The 27587-nt window shown below is 29.3% G+C and overlaps 3 protein-coding genes across 6 annotated transcripts in view; 1 reads left to right on the forward strand and 2 right to left on the reverse strand.

Moving 5' to 3' along the window:
- Nucleotides 1-917, forward strand: part of LOC105127948 (glutamate receptor 2.7-like) — a 4259-nt gene extending 3342 nt beyond the window's left edge. The window contains exons 5-6 of one of the 3 annotated variants that reach the window (XM_011029430.1): nucleotides 50-109; nucleotides 243-451. In XM_011029430.1, the coding sequence (XP_011027732.1) occupies nucleotides 50-109; nucleotides 243-367 (185 nt within the window). In that variant the 3' untranslated portion in view covers nucleotides 368-451. Of the gene's footprint in view, nucleotides 1-49; nucleotides 110-233 lie in introns of all 3 variants that reach the window. The other 2 variants (XM_011029428.1, XM_011029429.1) reach the window with 2 other exon arrangements.
- Nucleotides 918-5139: 4222 nt separating this feature from the next.
- Nucleotides 5140-12328, reverse strand: LOC105127952 (apoptosis inhibitor 5-like). 2 transcript variants are annotated; one of them, XM_011029433.1, is made up of 17 exons: nucleotides 12257-12328; nucleotides 11894-12006; nucleotides 11618-11779; nucleotides 11314-11413; nucleotides 11152-11217; nucleotides 10027-10124; nucleotides 9864-9938; nucleotides 9615-9773; nucleotides 8335-8400; nucleotides 8182-8247; nucleotides 7946-8056; nucleotides 7574-7663; nucleotides 7380-7486; nucleotides 6745-6859; nucleotides 6585-6650; nucleotides 6390-6493; nucleotides 5140-5795 (listed from the first exon to the last, which is right to left on the reverse strand). In XM_011029433.1, exons 2-17 carry the CDS (start codon nucleotides 11993-11995, stop codon nucleotides 5594-5596), a joined length of 1689 nt encoding a protein of 562 aa, XP_011027735.1. In that variant the 5' UTR covers nucleotides 11996-12006; nucleotides 12257-12328; the 3' UTR covers nucleotides 5140-5593. The 2 variants fall into 2 exon arrangements, with proteins under 2 accessions (XP_011027735.1, XP_011027734.1); XM_011029432.1 differs by lacking the exon at nucleotides 12257-12328 and adding an exon at nucleotides 12147-12250.
- A 10062-nt stretch (nucleotides 12329-22390) lies between these two features.
- On the reverse strand, nucleotides 22391-25080 carry LOC105127953 (ATP synthase F1 complex assembly factor). The gene is made up of 4 exons (XM_011029435.1): nucleotides 24587-25080; nucleotides 23742-23821; nucleotides 23606-23664; nucleotides 22391-22994 (listed from the first exon to the last, which is right to left on the reverse strand). Exons 1-4 carry the CDS (start codon nucleotides 24875-24877, stop codon nucleotides 22690-22692), a joined length of 735 nt encoding a protein of 244 aa, XP_011027737.1. The 5' UTR covers nucleotides 24878-25080; the 3' UTR covers nucleotides 22391-22689.
- Nucleotides 25081-27587: the final 2507 nt, after the last annotated feature.

Consider the following 27587-nt stretch of genomic DNA (forward strand, 5'->3'; position numbering starts at 1 on the left):
TCTGCTGCCTTTCTTGAACTCCCATATGAGAAAGTTTTCATCGGTCATCACTGCAAACGATATAGTGCAACCACACCTACCTACAGATTTGGTGGACTAGGCTTTGTGAGTGAGTTCATGACAGATTTCCATAAAAAAATTCAGTTAAATAGTAAAGCAATTACTAGCACTCTTTCAAAGATGCATTTCCCCGCATAAGTGACTGATTGAATACTGCTCTCATTCTCTGTCAGGTATTTCAGAAAGGCTCTCCTATCGCCGCAGACGTTTCCAAAGCGATCCTGAAGCTATCAGAAAACGGAGAGCTGAAAACTTTGGAAGAAAGGTGGTTTGCTCCCTCACGAGAGTGCTCAAGCAGTGCAACTGACAATGATATAACTGAAAGCTTGAGCCTGCAACACTTCCGTGGTATCTACATTATAAGTGGTACCACTTCGACCATTTGTTTTCTCCTATTTCTATTTCGATTGCTGAAGAATTACCATCATCAACAAGACGGGGACAGAGGCAATGCAACTCCAAGTGATAAGAGTGTTTGGGAAAAAACAGTTACTCTAGCAAGGTATATCTATCATGGAGAGACTGTTATCCCAGGAGGATCTCCAATTTCTGCTCCTTCCCCTGATGTCTATGAATGGAACTCTTCGAGGAGGGAATTCACTAGTCCTGGAGACACTCCAGAGAATCTTCAGCCCTCACCACCAGCTGAAATTGAAGTTGTAAATATTCCAGATTTTGACGCCAAAGAAAACAGCAGTTAGGTCTGACACTATCACTCCATGTTAAGTGTAATTACTTGTGGCTCTAGTTTTGCATCTCACAGATTTACTGTGATTTGGAGATGTGCATTGAATCGGGCCTGCAGTGCCTTCTTAGGCCGGCGAGAACATATAATATGAATAGCAAGCTACAAAAGTAATCAATGATGTCTTTTGGTTCTGTGAATATAACTTGTAGAAAATTGATTGGTTGTAATTTTATTTATGTAAAATATATTTATTATTAATAAAAAATTTTATTTTTTTGAATATTTATTTATATTTAATTAATTAATATAATGTTTAATTAATTAATCTAGAGTAAAGATAAAGTTTATAAGAAAAAATATTTTGCAAAAAAAATTATAAAATTATTATAATTATAAAATTCTTATTATATCAAAATATTATTTCTAAATGTTTCCAGTTAATGTTTTATTAAGAGTAAACATTAATTAGAGTTATTGAGATCAATGTATATTATGTTTCTTTTTTTATGAAAAAAAAACAGTTCCTCTCGTAAACTAATACATAAAGAATACCTAGACCTAATATGTATATTCTTGTTATATAACATGTACATTGAATTGACCAGTAAAAGAATTCTCTATGGATAGATCATTTATGTTTATGAAATGACTCTCATGATAGTTGTGTAAGTGATCCATATATTCTTAATCACTAAGTTATTTTACATAGAGAATGTTATGCTTTGATCTTGACCACAAGTTGTACTAATTAAGGTTAACAAACAAGCAGATATATAGATTATACTATAAACTATATGAAGATATTTAAGTAATCAAGAGATGATTCATCATCCTATATGAATTAGAAAAAATAGTCATCTATTATCAAATAGTATTGATTAAATAGTATTGATTGTGAAATCATTGGCCAAAATGAAATGAGTTTTGAAAAAGATTTTTAAGATCATATTAAAATAATAAATGACTATATTGTTGATAATTAACATGATTTGACAAAGCTAATATATTACATACTACAATGTCTAAATCAAAATATTCTTAATAAATGAATAATAATTATACTGGGAAATTAATCATTGAAAAGTTAAGTCAAACTACTTATAACTTTTCTAATATTTAGAAAATCATGACATATTGCTAAATATTGTACTTCATATTTAATTATAAGTCAATCAATTGTTGAATTAATAGTAAGAATGAATAATAATTATACTGAGAAATTAATCATTGAAAAGTTAAGTCAAACTACTTATAACTTTTCTAATATTTAGAAAATCATAACATATTGCTAGATATTGTACTTCATATTTAATTATAAGTCAATCAATTGTTGAATTAATAGTAAATTAAGTTATTTAATTTATCTAATCTTGTTTTATTTATGATTTGATTTATATTTGGATAAACTTATTATAAAATCTAATGAGTCACACACATAATAACCATCGGTCATAAATTAAAATGGAATGATTAATCAAGCGTGATTTGATTGTAAATAAATTTTAGAAATTAAGAACTAGAACATAATTAATATAATGGATTACAATTCTAATCCTGGAAAAAATCAAGTAGGGACTTAATTGAATAAATTTATAAGATTATCCTAAAATAATATTTGTGATATTATTTAAGGGGTAAATTGATAATTTTCATTTATAGGGTTTTTAAATTTTTTTTATAAATAAAATATTATGCCTTTTATTTTTTAAGAAATAAAAAGGTGTGGAAAGTACAGTACAAAAACATCTAAAACAAAAAACAAAAAAAAAACAAGAAGAATTCATTTGCACTCTAAAGTATATTAATCTCTCACTCCTAAAAGGATTTAGGAGATTTTTCATTGGTGGTTCGTATGGATTGTCATTAGAGGTTAGACACATGGATGGCTTGTAGTTTGCGACAATTCAGCCTTGAAGCAAATATTCAAAGTCGAAAAGAACATCTAATCTTTAAATAATATTCGCATAAACCCTAAATCTGTCTAACAGGATACTTGAAACTCCTAAAAAATTTTAGATCTATCATTTCTGCTGCATATATATGTTTTGAAAAACCCAACATTTTAACCCTCCTTATAATGTTTAATCCTAAAGGATGCATGCAGTATAAATTTCATGATGCAGAATTCACTTAATTCATCTTATTAGTTTGACTCACCTAAAATAAATGTCTTTAAAATTAGAGAATTCAATGAACCATAAATAATCACTTAACCATCCCATCAAATAAGTAGAAGATTCATTAAGTTAAGAAACTTTACCCTTCTATAATGTTATATGCTTTTAATGCCAATAAAAAGTAAAACATGCAATGATATTTAACATTTAGAAAACTGCAAATAGAATGTTCCAAGCCAAAATATCATAAGCATTACCTCATCTTGGACCATCACAAGAAAACTATAACCAAAATCATTTTTATCTTGCATTAACTTAGAACCACAAGCATCTAAAGCACCTTATGCTAAGATCAATGTTATTGTATGTAAACTTAGAGCAATAGCATGATAGATTGGCTAAACTAAGGAAAAAAATAGCATTGAAATTTATTTTTATTGACCAATTTGAATTAGCTCCTTCCTGAAAGCGGCATACAACTCTCCAAGTGTGCTTGTTCCCCCTTTCTTTCTTACCATGACAAGTCTTTTTGAAATAACTCCAACCTATAATTGGCAAATTCATAGGTTTAATTCCTATTAATTTCATACCAAGAGGACCTTCCAATAAATCTATTTGAATTAGCTCTATATTAATGGAATTTTATCGTCCATACATAACAAATTGGTGTGGTATATTTATATTATAACATATAAACAATAAGAACTAGCATTCTTATTGAGACTAAAACTCTTTATATATAAGATTCAACAACTCTATATAAAGCACCCTGCTTTTATTTTTATTTTTTCAAGTCCTATTTCAAAAGTCTACAAGGAGCGATGAATCCCTAATTATATTGTCTTTTTTAGTTATAAATTGCCAAGGTGGAGTACGGGAAGGGCATAAGGAATTTTATATGAAACGGTAAAATGCATGGAGATTAAAAAAAACACCAACAATGAAAGCACTCTATTATGCTAACATTGAGAGACAAAAACTAAGGGAGCGAATAGGATTAGATACCCCAATAATCATAGCCATTAACTATGGATACTAAGTGTTATGCGTATCAACCCATGTAATATTGTAGCTAACGTGTTTTGCTTGGAGAGCATGTTCGTAAGAATGAAACTCAAAGGAATTGACAAGGAGTGCACAAGTGGTGGAGCATGTGTTTAATTCGATGCAAAGTAAAGAACCTTATTATGGCTTAACATGTGGTGAATCCTCTTGAAATAGAAGAGTACCTTCGAGAACGTAGACACTGGTGGTGCATGGATGTTATTGGCTCGTGCTATAAAGTGTTAGGTTAAGTCCGGCAATGATTGCAACCCTCGTGTTTAGTTGTCATTTTTGAGTTTGGAACCATGAGTAGGCTGTTGGTTATAAGTCAGAGGAAGGTGAGAATGACGTCAAATCATTATACCCCTTATGCCTTAGACACACATGTGTTACAATGGTTGGGACTAAGAGTCGTGATCCTGCAAGGTTAAGATAACTCTAAAATCATGTTCTTAATTCAAATTGCAAGGTACAACTCACTTGTATAAAGCTAGAATATTTAGTAATTTCTGATCAGCCATATAGTAGTGAATTCATTCATAGGCCACACATTACTTGTCACACTAAGAAAAGTTGGCTTATAGCAATTATATTATATTTACCTAGTTTGATCCCATTCTTTTAATGAAACTATTTTCTCTTGAATCTTTTTTTTTTTATAAACCCTTGTCTTTATTTAATTTAATTTTTAATTTAGCATTATCCCACATGGATATAATCAATCGAAATGCGCAAAGTTTTTAGTCTAAATCATTATATAGAAATATAAGTCTTTGGTTGATCTAAGTTCAGGTAATTTATTCTTTGTTAAGATTTTCTTCTGGTTAATCTTTGAAGTGAATAAAATAGAATCAATCTATAAAACCTTTTTTTTATCTTTTTACAAATCCTAATCTTTTTTACTGGTCTTCTAGAACTTGTCCATGATAAACTATTGTAGGGGATTTACTGTAACTATTGAATTTGAAATACGGTAAAGTAGCTTTGGGGTGGGGAACTATTTTTTTAATGGGTGTCACAATAGCTCTTTTTGAGGTATTCATATTTATTATTTTAGAGATTTATAATTTTTTTATTTTACCGTACAGAATTTCAATGAATTAGATTTAGCTCAGTATATTTTGGATGGCCCGTTATGACGTGTGCTTCTGGTTCACAGAAGGAAAGGGCATCGCCGACCAAGTTCGGTTGGAGAGCGATGAAATCCACGCATCATTATAAGAAGAGCTATGCTCCAGAAAGATATGTATCAACTATTAAATACTTTCTTACATAAACCACGAAGAAATACAAAGGGATTCTGAATAAACAAGCCTCCAAGTCTGCTGCTGAGTGACAATTACCAACACAAAATACAAGCAAAGCATGCCCCGACTAGCATACAAGGAATCAGAAGTCCTGCAATGCAACTTTGATTGCTAAATTAGTCAGGATTGGGAGGGAACTCAGAGCCCTAAATGGTTTCCAAAATCCAATCTACGGGGAGAAGCTCACAGGAAATTGGGGATATGATGGTGTTAGTCCACGACAAAACAGAAAAAGTCAGTTCCCTCTTATGTATATATCAATCTCATTTGACCCGAGAATCTTAGTGCATCACTGACTCCTGCTGGATATGCTTCTAGTACAGCTCAATCACAGCCAAATTCCAGTTCATCTTTTTTCCGGTGGAAATGCATCCAATTTACCAAAAGCCTCTTCCTCTTCCCCTTCCACGTCCACCCCACCCCCTGCCCCTGCCCCTGCCCCTTGGACCGCCTCTTCCACCATAGGATATACCTTCCAATGCCCTGTTAACAAGTTGATTTGGCAGGCTGCCAGCCCCACGGCCCTTTTTTGCCATGTTCCCAGAACCATTAGCAGCAGCAGCAGCAGTTCGTTTCACTCTGCACACAAAAATACATAGCCTAAGAACAGATCTGCTATTTCAGAGAGAGAGAGAGATCTGTACAGAAGAACAGGCTCGTTCAACTAACATAACATTTGTAGGCATTGCTATGCAGAAACTTTATGGGAGTGACTTTCACTTAATTTTTATGGGCAAATATCACTTCCTATAGTTGCCGAAGACACAAAGGGCATTGTCTAATCACTCACTCCAAAGACAAGAGCCCTGTCACTTTGAGTGACATTGTTATCACTCATTACAAAAAGTACCAACCTCATATTTTCATAAGCTTAGTCCACTAACAAAAATCCCACGATAAAGTACATTTAGCCCATCATTTTCTTGATGTCCATTTAAATCCTCAACCAAATCTATGACAGAAGACTCCATCATAACAACTAGGCAACAAAAAAAAATATCAAACAATTTCTAAATTTAACGCTGACGACAGAACATTTGAAAAAATGATAGGGGCACAAATACATTTCACTCCTTTTCCTATTTAATTAACCAAGATCATTTCAAACTTGCCAAAGTTTTTAATATAAAAAAAAAAATAGAACCAAAGACAAGAATCAGACATCTCTCATACCCAGCCTGGACGGTAGTGGAAGGCACAGAAGGTTTTGTTAATTCTTTCCAAGAGAGGTTGACACTCTTATCTCCAATAAATGATGGTACCTTTGAATGCAATGGCTGAAAATTGTAGAACAATATATGAGTTATTGATGCTTCGATAATCCGTAAGCATGGAATTCACTTTCTCAAAATTTCATTCTTTATAAACCTTTGTCATTGCCAAAATGTTATTGCAAGTACGCAATCCAGTTGTAGTGTTCTGTTTTTGTGTTTTCTGCACATTACAATACAAACATGTTTGTAAGATACCGCCATGAAAAGCTACATAGAAGACAATAAAATCTCCATATCCTGAGAAATTCACTTACTATGCTATCCTTTGCTTCATCAGACTTTGCAGCTGCCATTGCTTTGTTCTGTTCAGCCATTCCCTGAGTTAACTTTTTCATGGTAGCCCTGGTTAGATCTTCTACGCTACTCAACCTGCATCATCAGACACCAAAAACAATATGGATGGAGGACCCATATTAGAGCAACAGAAATATTACAAAGTCGCTAGGTTCAAAACCATGAAAACTGTTTAATTGAAAGAAGGGAAAAATAATAAGCACTTGGACTACTAATCAAAGCTTCCTATTTTTCTTTTTTCTTTTTTTTTCTCTCCTCAAGTGAATTCATTTCATAAGCTCAAAATCTCTCTTCACTTTAGAGAAGTTTCCTCCAGGGCTAACAACATGCATTTAGAAAAATAGAAAACACTGTCATTTTAGACAGGGTGATGAAGGCAGACTGGTGAAGAATAAAGAACAATTTCCTATCTGCACCAGTTTAGAAGTAGCAAGGTCACACCAAGAATTACAAAACAAAATAAAAAAAATGATGGATTATAATTACAGAAAATACTATTTCGTTCATTTCAAGTTAAAGAACAAGAACCACTCAATTAATTCAAAAAAAAAAAGAATTCAGAAATCCACTTTTGAATTAAAAAAAAAAAAGTCACCTCTCCGTCAATTCTGTGTAGAACTCAGAGAAGTCCTCCCCAAGTCGATCTGATGGCTGGCCAGTCACAATCTTGTAACCACACAGGCTGTTTGTAGCATTCGGAGCCTTTAAAACAACAAAGATCAAAATACGCATCACAGAGCTGATACATGCAAGAGTATGCTGGAAAATGTAAAATCATGAAACTACAACCTTATGAGCCAAGTGGTGAAACGCATATAACAAACACTCAACGTAAGTAAAGTTCATCTCTTCTCCACTCTTCCTCCGCGGCATGTATTTCTGAGTCAAAAAAAAGAAAAGAAGAAAACATTACTATATGAGACCACAGTCTACATCAACACGTAAGTTTTTGTTATATGCAGAATGTTTAGAAAGGTTTTCACGATGAAATACAGAATGTTTAGAAAGGTTTTCATGATTCAATATGATAAAAAATCCTTCTCATGGACATAAAACTGAAATCTGAGAGAACAAACACACTAGCATTAATGTGTCATTAGAAGTGCATTTGATATAATAATTTCCTTTTTCTTTTGTAATCATGAAAAAAGAAAAGGTCACCTTCAGAAGCTGAACGACAGAAGGGAGAATCTGGCGTGAATCCTGTGGCAATGTAAAAGGTGAAATTTCTGCAAGTGCTTTGAGCAAATCAAGCTTTCGTTCATCGGGCAACTAGCATAGAGAAACATTATTAGAAGGACAAGTTCTTGTCCAAAGGCATATGCAAGAACAACCAAAAAAGGTAAAAAGAATAAAGATATCTAAAGATAATGAAGAAGCAGAAGGTAGCAAAGTACCTTGTCAAAAACAGGTACGATGTGTTTGTTCAAATAATTGAGGAACCTGCTGCTCGATGCACCCCTCTGTGTTCATAAATTAATGGGGACAAGTTGTAAGAGGAAAAGATGCAAAATACACAAAATCCCAGTAATAAGAAATACAGTCCATACCAGGAAAAATGGAAGTGCCATATACAGGCACGATATCAATCTGTCAATATGGTCTGTATCCGAAACCTGTGTTTTGATACCCATTCAAGTCACTTTAAAGAGATTTTTATAACATCAAGGAGAAAAAGAAATATTCGCATATACTATGTGTTTTGAAGTAAAATGACAGCATGCATTGCTAAAAACCATGAAGAATCAAATCCATCACTTACAACTGATTTCTGAAAAAAACATTACAGTTTACAACACCCAGCATATGAAAATATAAGTAGATCACATGTTCAAGCATGCACAAATAAACATTGTACACAACTCATTAGCTGATTAATTAATGGTGGAAAGAGGAAAACACCATAAAACAGCAACCACAAAAGAAGTATGACTAAAACATGAATGAAAATGAGGTAGGAACAAAATACTGTTTTGATTTTGAGAGAAACCTCTAAAATCTGAATCTGTTATAAGAAATATAAAAGATCGTCTTGTCAAACAGCCCTGCTAGGCTATTTGCACTAATTAAAAGTCCTAAACTTATCCTTTTAGAAAAAGAAATCACTAATTCAAAAGTCACAGGCTAATCAAATGACAGCTCGAGAATTCAAATGTCATTGGGATTTCTGATTAAAAGAAATTAATAAGGAAAGTAAGAATATTCTTCCAAAGCTCATGTATCACTTATACTCTCAAGCTTTTGGAGATGGTATTCTTTCCAGCATGTTTAAAGTCTTCTGTTAAGCAGTATAGAATTACTTCTGCAAGCAATTAATTATACTATTCTTGAAAATTTTACATAAGTTACAAATGTAAGGGCTACATCTTCCAGCTTAAAATAGAAAACTATGTGGACCAAACACATCTTAAAATTTCTGGTAGAATTAATCTTATTCAGGGCAATAATAAAGCTTCCAAAGCATATTTCATCAGATTTCCTAACCCATTTATTCTTTAATTTTGACACAAGGAGCATGACCAGAGGCATGAGTGCATGTTACATGCTGTTAGAAGTTACATGGTCCATATAATAGAAGCAAGTTATCTATATATCCACACATACAGGAAATAAGAAAAACAAACAGCCTCCGAATTTGGATTATACCACAAGGCATTATTTAATTGTATCTAATCCCCAATATTCTATGAGTTGGTAGAACAAATCTACTATCACACAAGTTTCTATGGTTGTTTAAGAGCATATTTTGCAGTTATTACATAGGAAGTTGGTGTTTCATATTTCACAATGAAGTACTTAAATTAAGAACGCAGTTCCAACAATCACTTACATGATTCACATCAAATGCTGAATCTAAATCAGCCTGTCCTTCAATTATTTCAACTAGTTCTTTCATGCGTTCTGAAGGCGCTTTGTGTCCAAATATGCCCAAAGTTTTTAAGAAGTCCATAAACATTCTGAACTCTGCTCCAGTTACATCTTCTGAGCTCTAAAAGGAAAAAAACAAACTAGTCATGCATACTGTAATGGAACAGCAGAATTTAAAGTTTCATAGAAATAACTGTAAAGTTATAAATACCTTTTTAATCAAATCAGTTATATGACGCTCCATTTCCTCCTGAGGTCTCAGGAGTTCAGCTTTAAGTGGGAAAACCTGAGAATGGAGTTATTAGTCCTCAATTGCTGGCAAAAGCAAAGCAAAATAACATCATCTCTTACATAGCTTTGGGTAATCTTCTAACCTTATCTCTTACAAAGCTCAGCACTTTCTCACGAATGAGCTCATCTGTGCTTGGTTCTTCAACAGTCCCAATATGCTTGAATAAGGCAGACAGAGATGCTACATAGCAAGAAGATATACAATTTGAGAAAAAACCGAAAGGGTAAAAGAGAATCCACAAAAAAGATGTCTGTCATATGGATAATTAGGAATAGTCAAGCATGTTTTCATTTTCTTTTCTTTTTTTCTCTCCTAGATGAAGGGCAGAAATCTAATAATTCATCCACCTAGAGTACAAACCATCAAAACCAAGATAAACTACCAATTAAGTTCATTAACTATATTTCATATGAAATATGCGCAAACTAGTAACTGAAAAAATTTAAAAACTCATCCTATTAGCAAAAATGCTTCCTAGTACTCCACAGCGTTGTTAACCCAAAACACAAACAAAGAAATCCTTTTAAGAATTCAGGTTGATTCTTCTTCCTAAATGTTCTTCTGGTTCATCCATATCTAATTTCATTTTAATGTGCACCAAACATAGAATTGCAGCTTGAGATGCACTTATTATTAACAAGACTTATTATTAACAAGATGTAATTTAACTTTTCTTCAGTTTGTATTTATCAATTCCCCAAAGTTGGGAAGAAGTCCACAATTCTAAATGGATTTGTCTATATGAAAGAAATGATACAAACAAGCTCGTTTACAAATGTGCTGTTTAATAGCAATAGCAATACCATTTGCAGCTTTTTGAAAACATGATTCACCATTGTCCAGGTCCAATAAGAATAACATTTGCCTAAATCAAAACCATGACATTTCCACCTTCAGGCATCAAAAATAGAAGTCTGAAGCACAATATCTATCAAGTGCTAAATTTTACAAATTCTTATAACTTAAAGGTGCTACAGCAAAGCATGCTACATTTGTTTTGGTTGAAAATCAAAAGCAACCGATGTCACTAAGGGGGAAAAAACAGCAGAATTCTTGTACAAGCATATTATAATTTCCCAAACTTCTGACCTTGTAAGCTGGAACTATACAAGATATGTATCCTAGAGTCCAAAAGATAGTTATTGTATGCTTATTTGCACATTATATGATATGCATCCAGATTATTTAACCTATCTTAAAGATTTACCTTTCACATCCTGCCTCAACAGGGACATAAGGGCTTTATGCACAGCATCCCGCTCCACAATTTCCTCTAAAACCACCAAGAGAAGTCAACAAAAAATACATACTACACCAACAAAAGTCCCCTCTCAAAATTTCTTTTTTTTAAAAAAAAAAGTCTGATTACCAGCTGCAAGGAGTTGCACAAGAATATCCACAATTTTGGACAAATACTCAGGTGTATCCTTGCAGAATAACGGCAGTCCCCTAATCGCTTGCACCCGAACCTGCAAATGACCATTTAACACTTGATTCCGTACAAAAGGTGAAATAGTCCATGATTGCTGGTTTAACTTGCTAAACAAATGCCTAATCAAATTTAATTCTTCAAAACATGAAAGAAAAAAAAAAAAACCTAAACCGTGTTCAAAAGACATAAAAATGAGAATTAATAGAAATAAAAGTTTGTAAATTATATGAGATGCACTAACCGCGAGCTCTTCTTGTTCAATCAAATCGATTTGCGTCTCGACAGCTTGACTGGAAAGCTCGGGGAAGAACTTGAAGAACCTAGGGATTAGCTGTGCCGCCAATTGCTTCGCTTTGATGCTCGTTTTAGCTGCATCCATAATCCCCTGGTAATCCTTCACATTCTACAATAATTAAACAAGAAAAAAAAAAGCATGTTAAAATCACATAATTATAAAATGATTTAAAACAAGGGAAATTCAAAAATAAATAAATAAAAATAAAACTCTAGGGTTCACCTGAGACTTGTCTTTGGACTCACTGAGACGCTCGCCAAACTCGTAAAGTTTCTCGATATGGCTGCCGTCGGCGGCGATGTTGGTGATGGTGGAGTCGGTCATTTGAAGAGAAACTGAGAGAGAGATTCAAAAATTGTTCAGAAGAAAGAAAAAGACTAGTTCTAGTATTTCATTGGATTTATTTTTCATATTTAAATAACTGAAGAAAGAAAGAAAGAATAATAATTTTAAGTTTTAAGAGATGGAGACCTACAGATTAAAGGAGTTTCAGTTACTAGAAGAGTAGAGTGAGAGTGGAAGAGAGCTTCCAAGGATGGTTTCGTTTTGATTGATTGATAAGAGAAAGAAAGATAGAAGAAAGACCTTCATCGATCACGCGGAGTCTGCAGGTGTTATCTTCCGAACTTCAACGGCGTCGTTTGCTTGGATCCCCTCTCACGCTTGGTTTTGCTCTCTCTTGTCATCTTGCTTTCTTGTACGTTTCAAAATTCAAAATTATTTTTAAAAAGTTTTGAAATTTTAAAAAAAAAATTATTTTTTATATTTTTAAATTATTTTATATTATTCTCAAAAATAAATTTAAAAAAATATTTTAATATATTTTTTTAAATAAAAATACTTTAAAAAATAACTATTATTATAAATTTATAATACTAAAAAGGGCTATATAATATGTTTATTTAGTATTTCAACAAGTTTAAACTTTTTAAAAAATATAGTTGAAATTCTGAAATAAACACACTGTAAAATATTTTTAAAAAAATTATTTTTTTATTTTTTTGATAATTTTAATTTTTAATTAAAAAATAATATTTTCAAATATTTTCAAATAAAAAAATTTAAAAAAATAACCATTACTTCAGTATCAAATACTATTTTAAAAAGTATTTAGATAACCATTACTCCGGTATCAAATACTATTTTAAAAAGTATTTAGCATAATTTTTGCTTCTGTATTTAGGTATATTTTTAAAAGCATTTGCTTGAAAAAGATATTAAACTGATTTTTTTTAGTGTTTTTTATGATTTTGATATACTAATATAAAAAATAAAATAAAAAACTAAAAAGAATTTATTTTGATATATTTTAAAAAAAAAATATTTTTAAAAATATTATGCATTATTATTTCAAATATTTTCCTAAACATTTTCTTAAAACATAAGATATATAGATTCTTATATTTGAAACTGACATCTCCTAATGAAAGTTATTATTTCTATTTTGTTTTGATTAGAATAATTAATAAATCTAGTTTTATTTCAAAAAATAAATTAAAATAAAATAAATTTTACTTCATTTAGAATCTTAAATCATTCTAGATTTTCCATTTAAATTTTAGCTAAGATATTTTAAATTTACTGTCCATTCTGAAACTTATGTCCAAGAGATGGTTGCTACTTTGATATGTTGTTTATAGGTTGCAATTTTTTATCCTTATGTTATTTTAACCTCGTATTTCTGGTTTGTTTATAAATATGATAATAGTTATAATTTAAAGTATTTTTTATTTAAAAATATATTAAAATAACATTTTTATTTTAAAAAATTTATTTTTAATATTAATATATCAAAATAATCTAAAAATATTAATTTTAAATAAAAATTTAAATTTAAAAAAAAAAAAACACAGTTTAAACTATCATTCTCAAACATACCTTTAATAACACACAGTTTAATCTATCATTCTCAAACATACCTTTAATAACATACGTGTTCTTTATTTTTTATACCTTAATGAGCTATTTTCATTCTGAAAGAGTTCTCGTAACATTATTTTTTATGCTGGCTAGGGGTAATGTTGAGCCATATGAAGTTTTTGCTCCATGCATCATATATTATATATTAAAACATCTGCTCATGCTAAAGAATTTGTGAAGGCTAACACCATTCAGTTGATTTTCCTTTGAGAATGATCTATAATATTAACCAGGAAATAAGGAAGTGTAGTCTGGTTCGTGATGTAATTGAGAATAACATAGCGATTATATAGTTTAAAATATTTTTTTATAAATATATTAAAATGATATTTTAAAAAAATAATTATTTTTAATCCAAGCACATTAAATCAATATAAAAAAAATATTATAAAATGACAACCTTCTCCTCGCTCATGGTTATTCCTTGATTTTGACTTCATAATTTGAATGTAAATTGTTTAGATTAGTTTTGTAATTTGAATTAGGTTTAGGAACTAATTTAAGTTTTTTTTATCAGGAAATGAAGCAGTAGGTGGGCAGTGGGCTATTTCACACTTTTTAAATTAGAATATTGCATTTAAAGGTCCTCCACTTCATCTACATCATCATCTAAGCTTGGAGGGTTTTCTTTTTTGAAGGTCATTTATGATCATAAATTTAGATATATTATATGAAGTATCGGTCTAATGGTTAAGATATTGTTATATTTATATAAAAATATAAATATAAATTTAATTTTTAATAAATATATTTATTAAAAGAAACAACCAAAAATCTTGAATGAAATTAATTTATTTTTTAAAGAGAATATTAAGATATCCAGGTAAAAATAAAAAACAAATTATAAAATTACTATGGTAGAGATTTGAATTCTCATTCTCATAGAATGACGCTGTATAAAGAGTTTACTTAACACAACATTAATATGTTATTAGCTTAATTTAACTATATGGTTAATCAATTTTATTGGATGGTTATATATTTGAATTTTTTTAGTTTGAAGTTATTTATTTACAGGACATTAGCATGTCTTGAACACTTATTATAATGAGAAATAAAAAGGTTTTATATTTATCATTTTTTACTTTTTATTCCGAAGTTAGTCTATAATATTAAAAATAAATGAAGTTTAGGCTTAGCTTATTTATACGTACAATTTAATTTAATTGAGACAGCTTAAGCTTCACTTGTCATAAACACACGCAGAATTTAAAGTTTAGATTTATTTTATGTTTTTGGAATTAGATTCTATTTGGTATAAGTTTTGTAAATTGAATTCAATTACTTTTTAAATTTTTTAAACAAAAAAGTCATAAATATGTTTTTTACTCAAAAAATAGTTACAGAGTTAATTCAAACTTTTACTTTAATCAAAAGTTAGAATTTTTAAACTCTAACTTATTGATTTTAACTTACACTACTTTCTTAAAAAAAAAAAAAGGAGAAGTTCATTTGATTAAATTTTAGCAAAACATACTTTTTAATTTAACTTTTTTTTCATAAGTTATTTATTGAAAATAACATTTAATTATTATTTAAATTCAAAAGTCATTTTTTTTAATCATGAGAAAATCTTAGATAAGTTTGAGCAAAAATGAAAATTTCCAAATTTTTTGTTTCTTCTAAGGTTTATCTCTCTTTTTATAATATTCTTTTAAGTTTTTTTTTTCTATATTTGATTTCTATACACTTAAACTTATTTTGATTGAAATCTTTTATATATATAAAAAAAAAAAACTCAAATCTAACAGGCAAATAAAAAACCCCTAAAAAATCTATATAAAAACCCAATTAAAAAAAATATTCACATAGATTAGGGCTACCAAACCCAAGCATAATTACTACCAAGGTATATGGGCTCAAATATGATATCATGAACCCATGTTAAGCAAATATTTAGACTAGCATGTAACTCGGCACCTATGTGAGCTCACGTTACCATCTTTTAACCCAACATGTTTTAGTTTTGGCAGTGCACCTAGTGTTAGAAAATTATATAAATTATATCTTGAAATCTCACTTAATAATTTAAGTTATTAAGTTGAGATGGTTCTTTAACATGGTATTAAAACTTTAATGTCGATATGGTTACGAATTTAAATCTCATCATCCTTATTATTTTATCTAATTAAACGTGGAATATGCTTAACAAAATAAAATTTTTGATTTAAACTATATGGATTATTTTGATTATAAGTTTATTATTATCATAAAAGTAAATGTATTCAAGAGTTATATGGACATAACACATATTAATGAAGTAAGTTTGGTGTTTGAAATTTATCATTTTAGAAGCCAATGGAAGCGAAATAATTTGTTAATTGTTATTTCTCATATAAATTTTAAGATGAGAGGATTGAAATTATTGTTTAAAATTGTTATCCTCCTAGGGCAAAGAAAAAAAAAGGGTTAAAAAGTATTGATTGAATATCTACAATATCGAGGTTAAAGTAATTTAAACTTGATGACAAGTTCTTTTAACCCAAAAGATTGATGTATGAGGTTTTTAAGGAAAATTATTTTCTTTTAATTATTTTATTTTTTTCTATTAATGTAGGAAATTAAAAAATATGCTTAATTTTTTTTACCTAATCTATTTAAGACTTTTATTATCTTTTCCTTTATTTTCAAATCTCTTAGTTTGTTTAGGTTAATTTTAAGTTTATTTAAGAGTTGTAAACCTTTTAGTGAGATAGACTACTTAAAAATAAATATTCAATAATAAAATTATAAATTAGAGTTTTTATGGAATCTTTTATTTTAAAAAAATTAATATTTTTTAATTGTTATCTTCCTTATGTTGTTTCTATTTATGTTAATTGGTATTAAAGTTCTGCTTCAAGTATGAATATTAACAATGCACTTAATTATATGGTATTTTTAAAAACTTTTCATTTATAATTTAGTTTTTTATATATTTTTTTAGGGTTCATATCACCAATTAAATTCACTTTGAAAGATCCATCAAATGATTTTTAGTAAAATTTCACAAAAATCAAACTTCATTTGAGGAAGATACATCAAATGACTTGAATTATTACATTTTCTTTTTTATTTCTTACCAATTTAACTTATAATATGTTTGGGAATGTGATGCAAATTGTGTTCCCAAAAAGTTCAATTTTGTTTTATAAAAATTCAATTTTTTTATATGTTTTAGATCTTTTTGATGTGTTGATTTTAAAAATTATTTTAAAAAAATAAAAAATTATTTTGATGCATTTCGGCACAAAAAATCATTGAAAAGCAACCGCAACCACACTCCCAAACAGGCCTTCTGATTTTCTTCTGATTTTTATTAAAAATATCAAATCATTCCTTATTTATAAAGACATGTGAGGAAGTAATCTTTGTTTTTTAATTATTTCAAGTTCTATAGTTTTTTATTAAATATAAATAAGTCATAACTAGCACCAAACATCTATTTTTAGTATATTTTTTAAAATAATTTTTATTTCATAACATAAAATATATACAAATGTAAAAAGTCATTTTATATTTAGTTATATCATATTTGTAGTTAATATCAAAACATGGCAAAGGTAGCAATGAAAGTCTAAAATAACATTTAAAAAGAAGTAAATTTTGTCTTAATTGAAAATTTCATACTTTAAAAAATTAATCTCCAACACTTTAAAAGTTTGGCAACAAATATCAAATACGAAAGGCACAATTTAAATACTATAGAGATCAACATAGGCACACCAAGTTTATAATGGTTCGGACACTTTTCTACTTCACTGCTTGAATCACTATTCAAGTATTCATTATCAACTTACAGTCTTCTTAACGAGTAAGACCTTACTAATACATTGATAGTTTTACAGGATTAATATTACAAAACCTTTCACTCACAATATTTTTTAAAGATCAAGATCTTAACCTTTCAATAAATCACAATCAAAATTTTTCCAAGTGGTTCAAGTATCGCATACACTTTTACAATAGATTTTCTCTCACAATGATTTTTTACACCTTACAATAAAGAGAAGATTACAATGGATTAAACTGAAGTTGTTATGGAATATTTCTAGCTCAAAAATATGAAAGAGAGGATTGATGCAAATAGATTTTATAACTTTGAAGAGATTATAAAAATAATAGAAGTTTTTAGATCAGAAAGTATACATGTATCAAATGTGTTTTTTAGTATTTATAGATAAAAGGAGAGCACTTAGTCATTACTCACAAACCAAATTTTTTAGTTCAACATTTTGGTTTTTTAAAATATCTTAACCGCTCAGAAATGGCTAAGTAACTCTTTTGATAGAAAAAAAAAGTTATTTATGATAAAAGTTTTGAGTGTAAATGATTAGTACTTAAAAGTGCATTTTAATCAAAGTTTTATATCATCATTTTGCAATTGAAATATCAATAACTCCTTAATTAAAACATGTTTTATAATAAAAAATTTGATAATATAAGATACCTTTAATTTATGGTAAATGTTTATTTTAAATGCAAGCCTATCACATAAATCAAATGATTGATTAATGAGTTTAACTACTAAAATTAAGAAGACAAAGAAAAGACTAAGTTTAAAAAAGAGATGCTGATTCAATTCAAACTGGAACATTGTTCAATCATTGGATCATATCTGGAGCTCTAGATATTGGATTTCAGTTTGGTTTATATAGTTAGAAAAATAAGATATAGACCTAAAACATTCATAAAGAGTTCAACACTTCATTATGTCGTTTGGGAGTTCAAATTTTAGCATCAAAAGAGAAGATTGAATATGTTTTACGGCCAAAATATTGTTCAACGTTTAACCGTTCTACGGCCAAAATATTGTTCAACGTTTAACCTATATTTCAAGTTCTAGAAATCTAAATGTACCGAGTTTTTTTGTTGAAAAGACAAGACAATTTCCTAGAATTTTCATAAAGACTATCTGTTTAAATTTTGATGTTAGCAATGATGCTTTATTCAGAAAAAAAGATAAGAATTGTCATAAAGTCAAGAGGTAGCCACCCACTCAATAATTAGTCATCAAATTAATAATTTTGAATTTTGACCTATAAAAGGAGGTGTTTGTCATGCATTTAGGTATTTTAGTTTTCAAATCAAGATCATGTTCTTGCTCTCTTTTTTTATATTTTTTAGATACTTAAGTTTTGCTTTCATTAATCTCTTATTTATGCTTTTTATTTCCTTTACTATACTTATATAATCATGTTCTCGTTTTGTTTATTTATATTTCTCTTCTTCATTATGTTTAGTTAAGTTTATTATGTCAAGGTAAAAAGGTTTCACTAATGGTGTTATGATAAATATAATATAAACTTCAATGATTATATCATAAACAACTTGCTATTAACATGTCTTATCATTTTTATCTTATTAATTCTTAATACCTTACTTGTTAAATGGTTAATCTAAATTTGTGTTGTATAACATTCGATACAACAAATGCTTGATACTTTCATATCCAACCGTATGGTATAACTTATACATATGCTATGAAAAGAACTTAATTTGTTATTAACATAAATTAGCATCATGAATTTTTGACAATATTTAAAAGATTGGCGTTATTAAAATAAGATAATTAATATGATAATGTTAAAAATTTATAATGAAATATTAATGATAAATCATTCAATTTGAACCTCCTTTGTGTATGGTTTTTAGTTAATTAATAAAAAGAGTTTATACTATATTTATTTCTTATTTATAATACCATTAGTGGATCCTCTAACCTTGACAACTATTTTTATTCTTATTTGATCTTCACATTAATCTTATATCTCAAAATCATCTTTAACTCATCACCATCACCATCATCATCATTATTAACTTATATAGTTAACCTCCTTGTGGTTCGATTTCGTTTTTACCGGGTTATTTATTACTTCAACACTTATTTTTACCGAGTTATTTATTACTTCAACACTCCTGCACTTGAAAAAAATATCAATCTTTTGGTCGTGTCGATAAAACAAGCTAAATATTGAGTCTAAACAAGCTAATTCTTAAGTGTAAAATAAGTTAAATATTGAATTTAAGATAAATTAACTCCAAAGTTAAAATAAGTTCGGTTAGCTCTTACAAAGTACTAGTTAACCATTTAGTTAGAAATAGTCAAGAAACTTTTCGGTGTAATAAAAAAACACAATAAATCATTTGATCAAGTTTATGCTTTTTATTTAAAAAAGAATAATAATGCCAAAAAATATGATAAGAGATTTTCTCATGAAAATATTTCTCAATATGTATTAATTGGCAATAAGAAATTATTTTGAATAAAAAATTATTAATGTGATACCAAATTAAATCCTATAAAGATTTGAATACATAAAATTAATATTAGGCATCTACGAGTCAAGTTTGCATCCAATGAATCCATTTTGATCCAATTTGACATAATAGAAAAATCCCTTCAATATCAAATCTTGACACACATATTAAGTTTATTAAATTGTTATTGTTATCAAAATTATTAAATCATAAGTGCCAAGGATCTTTGGACTAATAAGTTATGAGTTCCTTTGAATAGATTTTAAAATGATAAACATAGAAATAGGAATGAACTTGTCAAGGGCCATACGGGGGGGAACTTTTTCAAAATATAATTAAACTCAACCAAGTGTGTTGGGTTAATATAGTGACTTATTAACATAACTTATACATCGGGCCGAGCTCTAATGTAATTTGAGTGAAAGTTAATCTAGTATGACCCAACAAACCTAACGAGTGACAAAAACTTGATTTGAATTTTTTACAAAAAGAAATCATAAATGATGTTGATTTAATTTTCTTTATATAAAAAATCAAAATGATGATGTTTTGGATTGACCCAAATCAAACTAAGTCAACTCACCCAATACATGACTTAGATTATGACCCTGATTGAATTTAATAACCTTGTATTTTGGATTTAATTTTTATTTAATTAAAAAAATTATAAAAATATACATTGGCATGACAAATAATGAATAAAACTATCAAGAAAAAAATGTAGTTTTCTCAACTTGAACTCTATTTCCTTCTTAATTCATCTCATGATCTTAAAAGCAAGTTAAAAAAAAAAACTAAGACAATGTTTCAATACCTTGTATGTGATTAAAGAAAAGATTTATAAATGCAATAAAACAATGCAAAAAATCCATGAAAAAAATTTAAAGAAAATAAATTTTATTTTCATTGAATATTCATGAGATATATTTCATTTTTTATTTTTGTATATTAGATACTCTATAATAAAAACAATTGTTAACATTCTCATAAAAATCTAAAATATTATTTGAAAACCATGAAAGAATTGAACAATTATTTAAATATCATGCTAAGCTGTTTTTTTATAATGCGTTTCCTTGAAAATAAAAAAATTTATAAAAATAATAAAAAAGAGATAGGGTCTTGATAAAAAAAATAAAAAAGAGCGAGCCTCATGCGCCTAGCCTAATAAGAAAAAGGATTGGCGTGTATGGCCCTATAAGATTAGGCATATGCTTTTGGTTTTTTTATTTTATTTTATTTTTGTTTTAGAATAGACAACACATCTTTCACCTCTCTTTTTTTAGTTTCTTCTAACAAAGTAAATGAGGTGTTATATGCTCGCCAATATTCCATCCACGAGAGAAGTGGCTGAAAAATCAGTTAAATATTTTTGGATCCAAAACTTATTAATAAGTTTCTTTGCACTGGAAAACACCTAGTTAACACCTTTAGAAGCTTAATAAACTAATTTATTAACTCAAAATATTCTCAAATCGGTTTAAAACACAAAATTATATAAAAGAGAAAAAAAAAGCTATAATTTTTCCACTATCATTTTTTATTCCTATATTTTTAACTTTCATAAACAACAAAATCTTCTGTTTTTTTTTTTATATATAAAACTAAGTACCAACTTAATGTCATAGTGTTATTTTGAGGTCATAATAACTCAATAGAAAATAAAATAAAACAAATCAGTCAGTCTAATTCCTAAAAATCACATTATTAAATGAAAAAATTAAAAAGAAATGTTAAATGCCCAGATTAATAAAACATTTTTATAATCTACAATAATTTTCCTTATATGTTATGATATACTCCTGGGCAACGTTTTTTAAAAATTTAAATTTTTTTGGTTAAAAATTAATTTTTTTTATATATTTTGAATCGTTTTAATGTGTTGATCTCAAAAATATTTTTTGAAAAATAAAAAAATTATTTTAATATATTTCAAAAAAATACTTTAAAAAACAAACATAATAACTCTAACAACTAGACTAGAACCCTCAATTATTTCACCCACATGCTATGCTATGGTACACTCCACAATAAAAATGGCTTTCTTTTAGGTTTTTGTTGATAATTAATACGAATGAGTAAATTTAGGGATTCTGCCTATTCTTGGAAAGATCTTTTCTTTTTGTTTTTGTAGCTAAAATAAAAGGGAAGCAACCTCGTGATTGCAAGAAGTTGCCAAGTTGTCATGGTTGCAGATGTCATCCAAAGATGCATATGTACTTGAGAATTGCAAAAGCTGGATTGAGTGGGAATTGGGAATCAAAGTTGAGAATTTCCCTCTAATTACCAGACCTTTATGTTGAAGCACTTTTATCGTTTTATGTTGATTTTGTCTGCGGCCCAAAATTGCATGCCATCTTTTGGTTTCGAATTTTACATCTCAGTATGGAAATGCTTGAAATATGTAGACCTACGTACAGCCCCATCCTTCTGCTTTTCAACATTTCACCACTGTTTGACTTGCCTTTTTTATCTGTTTCTTGCATCTCATTCTTTGTTGGCTAAAAAAGAAGAAAAGGACAGCAAAAAAACAGGAAATTGAAATCACCCTGCACAGCAACAGGTTAACAACGCGTGCACAATTTATTGCTCTGTACCTTGTTTCACAAAATTTTTGGAACATCCAAAAACCATTCCTCTACCAGGACAATTAATCACAATAGCCTTCTTACAGGTACAATTATTGGATGCATGCAAGAACATTATTCAAACAGGAAAATGGTCCGACTGGAGCAATTTATCTCAGCAGAAAAGACGTGCATAAGGGCTTTCCTTCATCTGCTTGATTCCATAGGTCTTGCCTTAAATATTTGCCTGTGACAGTTATGCTTCTAGTTGGTCAATTTTCTTTCACAAAATCACATGATGGGCATGTTCAGTGAACGCAAAACATCCTTGAACTCGAAATCTCGGGTTTGCTTGTTGAACTGTTCAACAAGCTTGTACCTCCCATCGTTTAGGTAAAAAGATTGGGCAGTCTCTAAAATCCATTCAGCCTCTTCATCAGTAAGCTTGCTGGTGAAAACAATATCTCCTCGGATAAGAACCAAATCTTTGCTTTCTGCAAATTCAGTGTAGAATTTGACAGTTAAGTAGGGAGACGCCTGAGTTCCTCTTGATTTGTAGTCCTCAAGACCAGTGAAAATCATATGTGGCATCTGCACTGTAAAAAAAAATGTGGATGGAGATGTGAGCAGATGAGTAAGCACAACAAGGTCCAGATCAGGTTTTCCATCTATCTTTTAGACAACGAGGTACAGTGAAAAGGAGGATTTGGGACTGCAGTATTGAGCAGATTAGTGCTGCCAGCACTCAATGTCGCTTATTAATGCTAGAAAGCATTATTATAAAATGGTGGTTGCTCAATGCAATGAACAGATAATCACTCAGATCTTAACTCGATAAGGACCATAAACACTATTCTCTTCCGATGTACCCATTACATGTGAAATAATAAAAAATATCATGATAACCAAAAGGCTCAAATCAGCATTGTTATCCATTCAGCAATGCCACAGTCATTCTTAATACAATTTTTAGGAGATAACACATGACTGTGCCATAACAATCTAATTCCTAAAAAACACTTGAGTTAGCATACGATATCATAAAAAGATTTTTAAAAAATAGATATCTAAAACATCCCACTCAAATAGGGTTAATAAACTAAGGAATTTGCTTGCTGTGAAAAAATAACTTTGACAAGGCAAGCCTTAAGAATTAACTAGTAGATGATGTCAGTCAAAGCTAGTCATCAAAGTTCAGAAATCTAACCTTGAGCAAACATTGTTGTATAACCACTTCCTCTCCACAAAGGAATGACAAAATATTTGCTGAAGAAAAGAAGTAGGGCCAGTAAAAATAAGGAAAACATATATGTCCAACACAAAACATCATATGGTTGAATTACCAATCTGCAGCTCTTTGCACCAACAACTGATAAAGCTTGGCTTTCATGGATGCCCCGATATGTCCTCTTCCCAAATGATACTGAAAAAGACAAACTCCACCCATAAGTAATATCCACAATAAAAATCACCCAGAAACTCTATCCATTAATAATACACTATCACTAATTGAGATCCTTCTCAAATATGCAAACATAATGGTTAAGAATAATCATCCCAAATGAAGGCCTAGTAAATATATTAAAAAATGCTCTTAATTAAAGATGCCGGACTGCACATTGAGAGAGAGATATATAGTTAATACTGCGATTAAATTATAATCTCCTTTTATGAAAGTGTTTGTACTTAAAAGAAAAGAATATAAACAACTAGTAAACAAATTCAATGTTTAGCTCATAAGCAAATTTCTGGGTTCTTCAAGTAGTGCATTAGTGTTTCACGATCAGAAGAATAATAAATGATTATCATATTCCAAAACATTTTTCTTCATAAAAAGAAATCTCCTTTCTTTACTTTTCCATGACCTTTGTAGCTTGCAGTACTCAAACCAGGTAGCGATATGTACTCCATAGTTCATTTATGTGACTAAGGTAATGATATGCACTGTGAGTTTTAACCCCTTACTTCAAAAAAATTTAAAGTATTTTTCTCAGTTAATAATTCAATAGCAAACTCAAACTTGACTCCATTAATACATATGAAGAAAACAAAACCAACAACAAGAAACTCAAGTTAAGCTCAGTTTACACCAATCTAGTATTTAAGTAGGCAGTTTCTAATCAAGTAAGCCAATCTATAGCACCAATCACAAACAAATAAATGAAAATAAAGAATTCTGGTACATTACATCGTCCCAAATGGAGGCGAGATCCTCGGGAGATTTAGTCTTGGCCCGTTCAATATCCATGATTGAATCCAACGGTTTCGGCTCTAATGGAGTGAACCCAGTTGCAAACCTTGATGTTCTAACAAAACCAAGCGAACCCCATTTGAGAAAATGACCAGGGATGGCGGGTTCTTGTTGTTTTTGGAGATTTGCGCTCTTCAGAGAATGGGTATTGGAACTGCGTTTTATTGTTCGGGTCAGGAGTGTTGATAATGAAGAGGTTCTCGTGAGTCTTGATGATATGCGCTGCATAGTTAAGCCTGTTAGCTTCCCAATTGAGCAACTGGTGAATTGTTGGGGGCAGTTGTATATCGAAGAAAACTTGGTTTGGTTTCTCTGGCTCTTTGAGGAATTTTATCGAACATTTGTGACGCGAAGCCACGGGAGTTAGGCTCGTGGACCTTGAGAGGGGAGGATAGATCGGCTGCCTGGCAAATGATTTTTGTGCGTGTTCAGAACTAGACGCATCAACTAACTTATGGGCCTGAATTGGGCTCGTGTAATCTGGGCCAACCTTAAAGTTGGCAGTACCTCAACCCCTCAATTGAAATCTTTATTATGTCCCTGTGTAGTTACCTGGCTAGAAAGAGGAGAGGCTAGTTGTGTTACCATGGAGTTGAGGTGAGTTTTAGTGAATGCCAGAGCTTCATCCAGTTTAATTTCTCCATGGATAATGAAGTATGAAGCTTCATACAATCTGAACAAACCTTTTGCGTCATGCGTAAGATTTTCCTCTAAGTTGCCTTTGTCATCCTTGAACTTGTTTAATACATCTGCTTCACCAATTGATGAACACAATAAAAAATGGCAATGAATCTACAATGAATTAAGAGTTGAGTAAATTTGAAAATGATCATAGAGAAAGCTTAATTACCACTCTGCTACTATTTTCGTTGGGGTTAGCAGTATAAACCTTTGAGTGAGGTTAATGACATCATTGTAATTATAAATTAAGATGACAATTTCGTTATTTTGAGTTATTCAAGGCTTTTTAGTTATTAAATTGAATATAATAATAATTTTGTAAATTTTTAAATTTTTTTTATACTTTTGGACGTGAATTGTTATTTATCATGTAAATTTTATTATGTAAAGTGTAACTTCTCATAATACAATGAGAAAATAAAGATACAATCAAATTATGAAAAGTTTTTTATAATTATTCCAAATTATTTCGAATTTGAAAAACCAATAGAGTATTATTAAAAGAAATTGTCTATATTTATTTAGTAATTGTTGAATTTTTTTTAATTTCTCCACATTAGCAAAAAAAACAATTTATTTTGTTTAGAGAAGTAAAAAAAATTGATCTTTTTATTAATTTTTTTCACATAATTTTGTTATTATAAACTAATTAGCTAACAATAGATTGATTATTTGAATCTTTTAAATAATGTTTTTTTATAATATTCTATGAATGATAAAATGACAAATTTATTAATAAAACACTCTTAATAATGATAAAAGTATAATGTTTTATAAGCATGATTAGCAAATTTGATTTTTCATGAAAGTTTTGGTTTTATATATTTGAGATTTTCTATATTTTACATACAATTTATTTATTTATCAAGTTTTTATTTTTAAAATAAAATAAATAATTATCTAAGAAAAACAAATATTGAGGGAGAGATTGACCCTTTTTTGGACACCATATTTTCAATACTAAGGATATATATCAAGTAAGTACTTTTGAGCATAGCCTAAACACCTAATTTGTTTACTTAAAACATGTACTAATTTGAATTAATATAAAAATCAATCAGGAAATTAGTTCAAAAAACTGATAAACTTAGAGGGTTGACATGAGATCTGATAAACTTGAAAAAACTCGACTTTAAATCAAGATATACAAAAATTAAAATCAATTTCAATTTCAATTCAAGACACTCTTGAATTTACAATAATTAGAAACACTAAATATCCAAGAACTAAACATAAAATAAAATATAAATATAAATTTTGAATCACATGAGATCTAAAAAATTACATTTAGCAATAGAGAATTCATCATAGATACTAGCAATATGGTGTTCAAAAAATGGTTAATCATTCCATATTCATGAGTGGATATGAACCGTTTGATTGAGTGAATTAAAAAGACAATAATAAAATCAAGAGCAGATAATAAGAAAAACAAAAACAAAAAGGGTAATAATAAAATCAAGAGATAATAAGAAAAACAAAAACAAAAAGGGGATTTTTATATGGGTAGCCATAATAGACTTTAGTAATTGCTAGAAAGAGAAAAAGAAGATAGGACATTTTATGTGCTTAAAAGTTGTTTATGTGATTGTGAGAAACAAGTCATAGTAGTGTGGGAAAGAGGAGCGATCTTGTAGCTTAGCCTAAAAAACCTCATTCTATTAAAACAACCTATATAACCAAGACCAAAAGTTAATTATTTCATACTTGTAAACTTGATCTAGATAAGAGATAAGTAGGTGAGATAACAATATAGTGTGAAGAAGTGATGAGTTGTAGGTCATGTGTTATTTGAGTGGTTGGTGAGATAATTTTCTTTTCTTTTTTTTTAGTGGTTGACAACATGCCAACCCACCATGAATTATGGGTCATTTAAGTGATTGATTTTCTTTATTAGAAAACAAAGGCTAAAGACTTACATTTATTTTTTTTACCTAGATTAACTCGGGTTGATTCAAATTAACTTATTTAACCTATAACTCTAATATTACGTCAAGTTGATTATCAGGTCGCTTTAAAAAGTATGCATATGACTATTATATATATTTCAAATTCAACTATCATTCCACCACCAAATACCAAAGAATCTTGTCCATTTACCATGTCACTCCAAAAGATCATTTTATTTTTTATGTCACTTCAAAAGGTTATTTTATTGATTTCTCTTTTTAGTAATTTTATTATATTATCGGCTTACACTATGTTGTAGGTAATATTAATTTTTTAATGTAAAAAAATATATATTTGAGTATTATAA

This window comes from Populus euphratica, unplaced genomic scaffold, assembly GCF_000495115.2.
Source record: "Populus euphratica unplaced genomic scaffold, PopEup_1.0 scaffold15.1, whole genome shotgun sequence".
Classification (NCBI taxonomy): Eukaryota; Viridiplantae; Streptophyta; class Magnoliopsida; order Malpighiales; family Salicaceae; genus Populus; species Populus euphratica.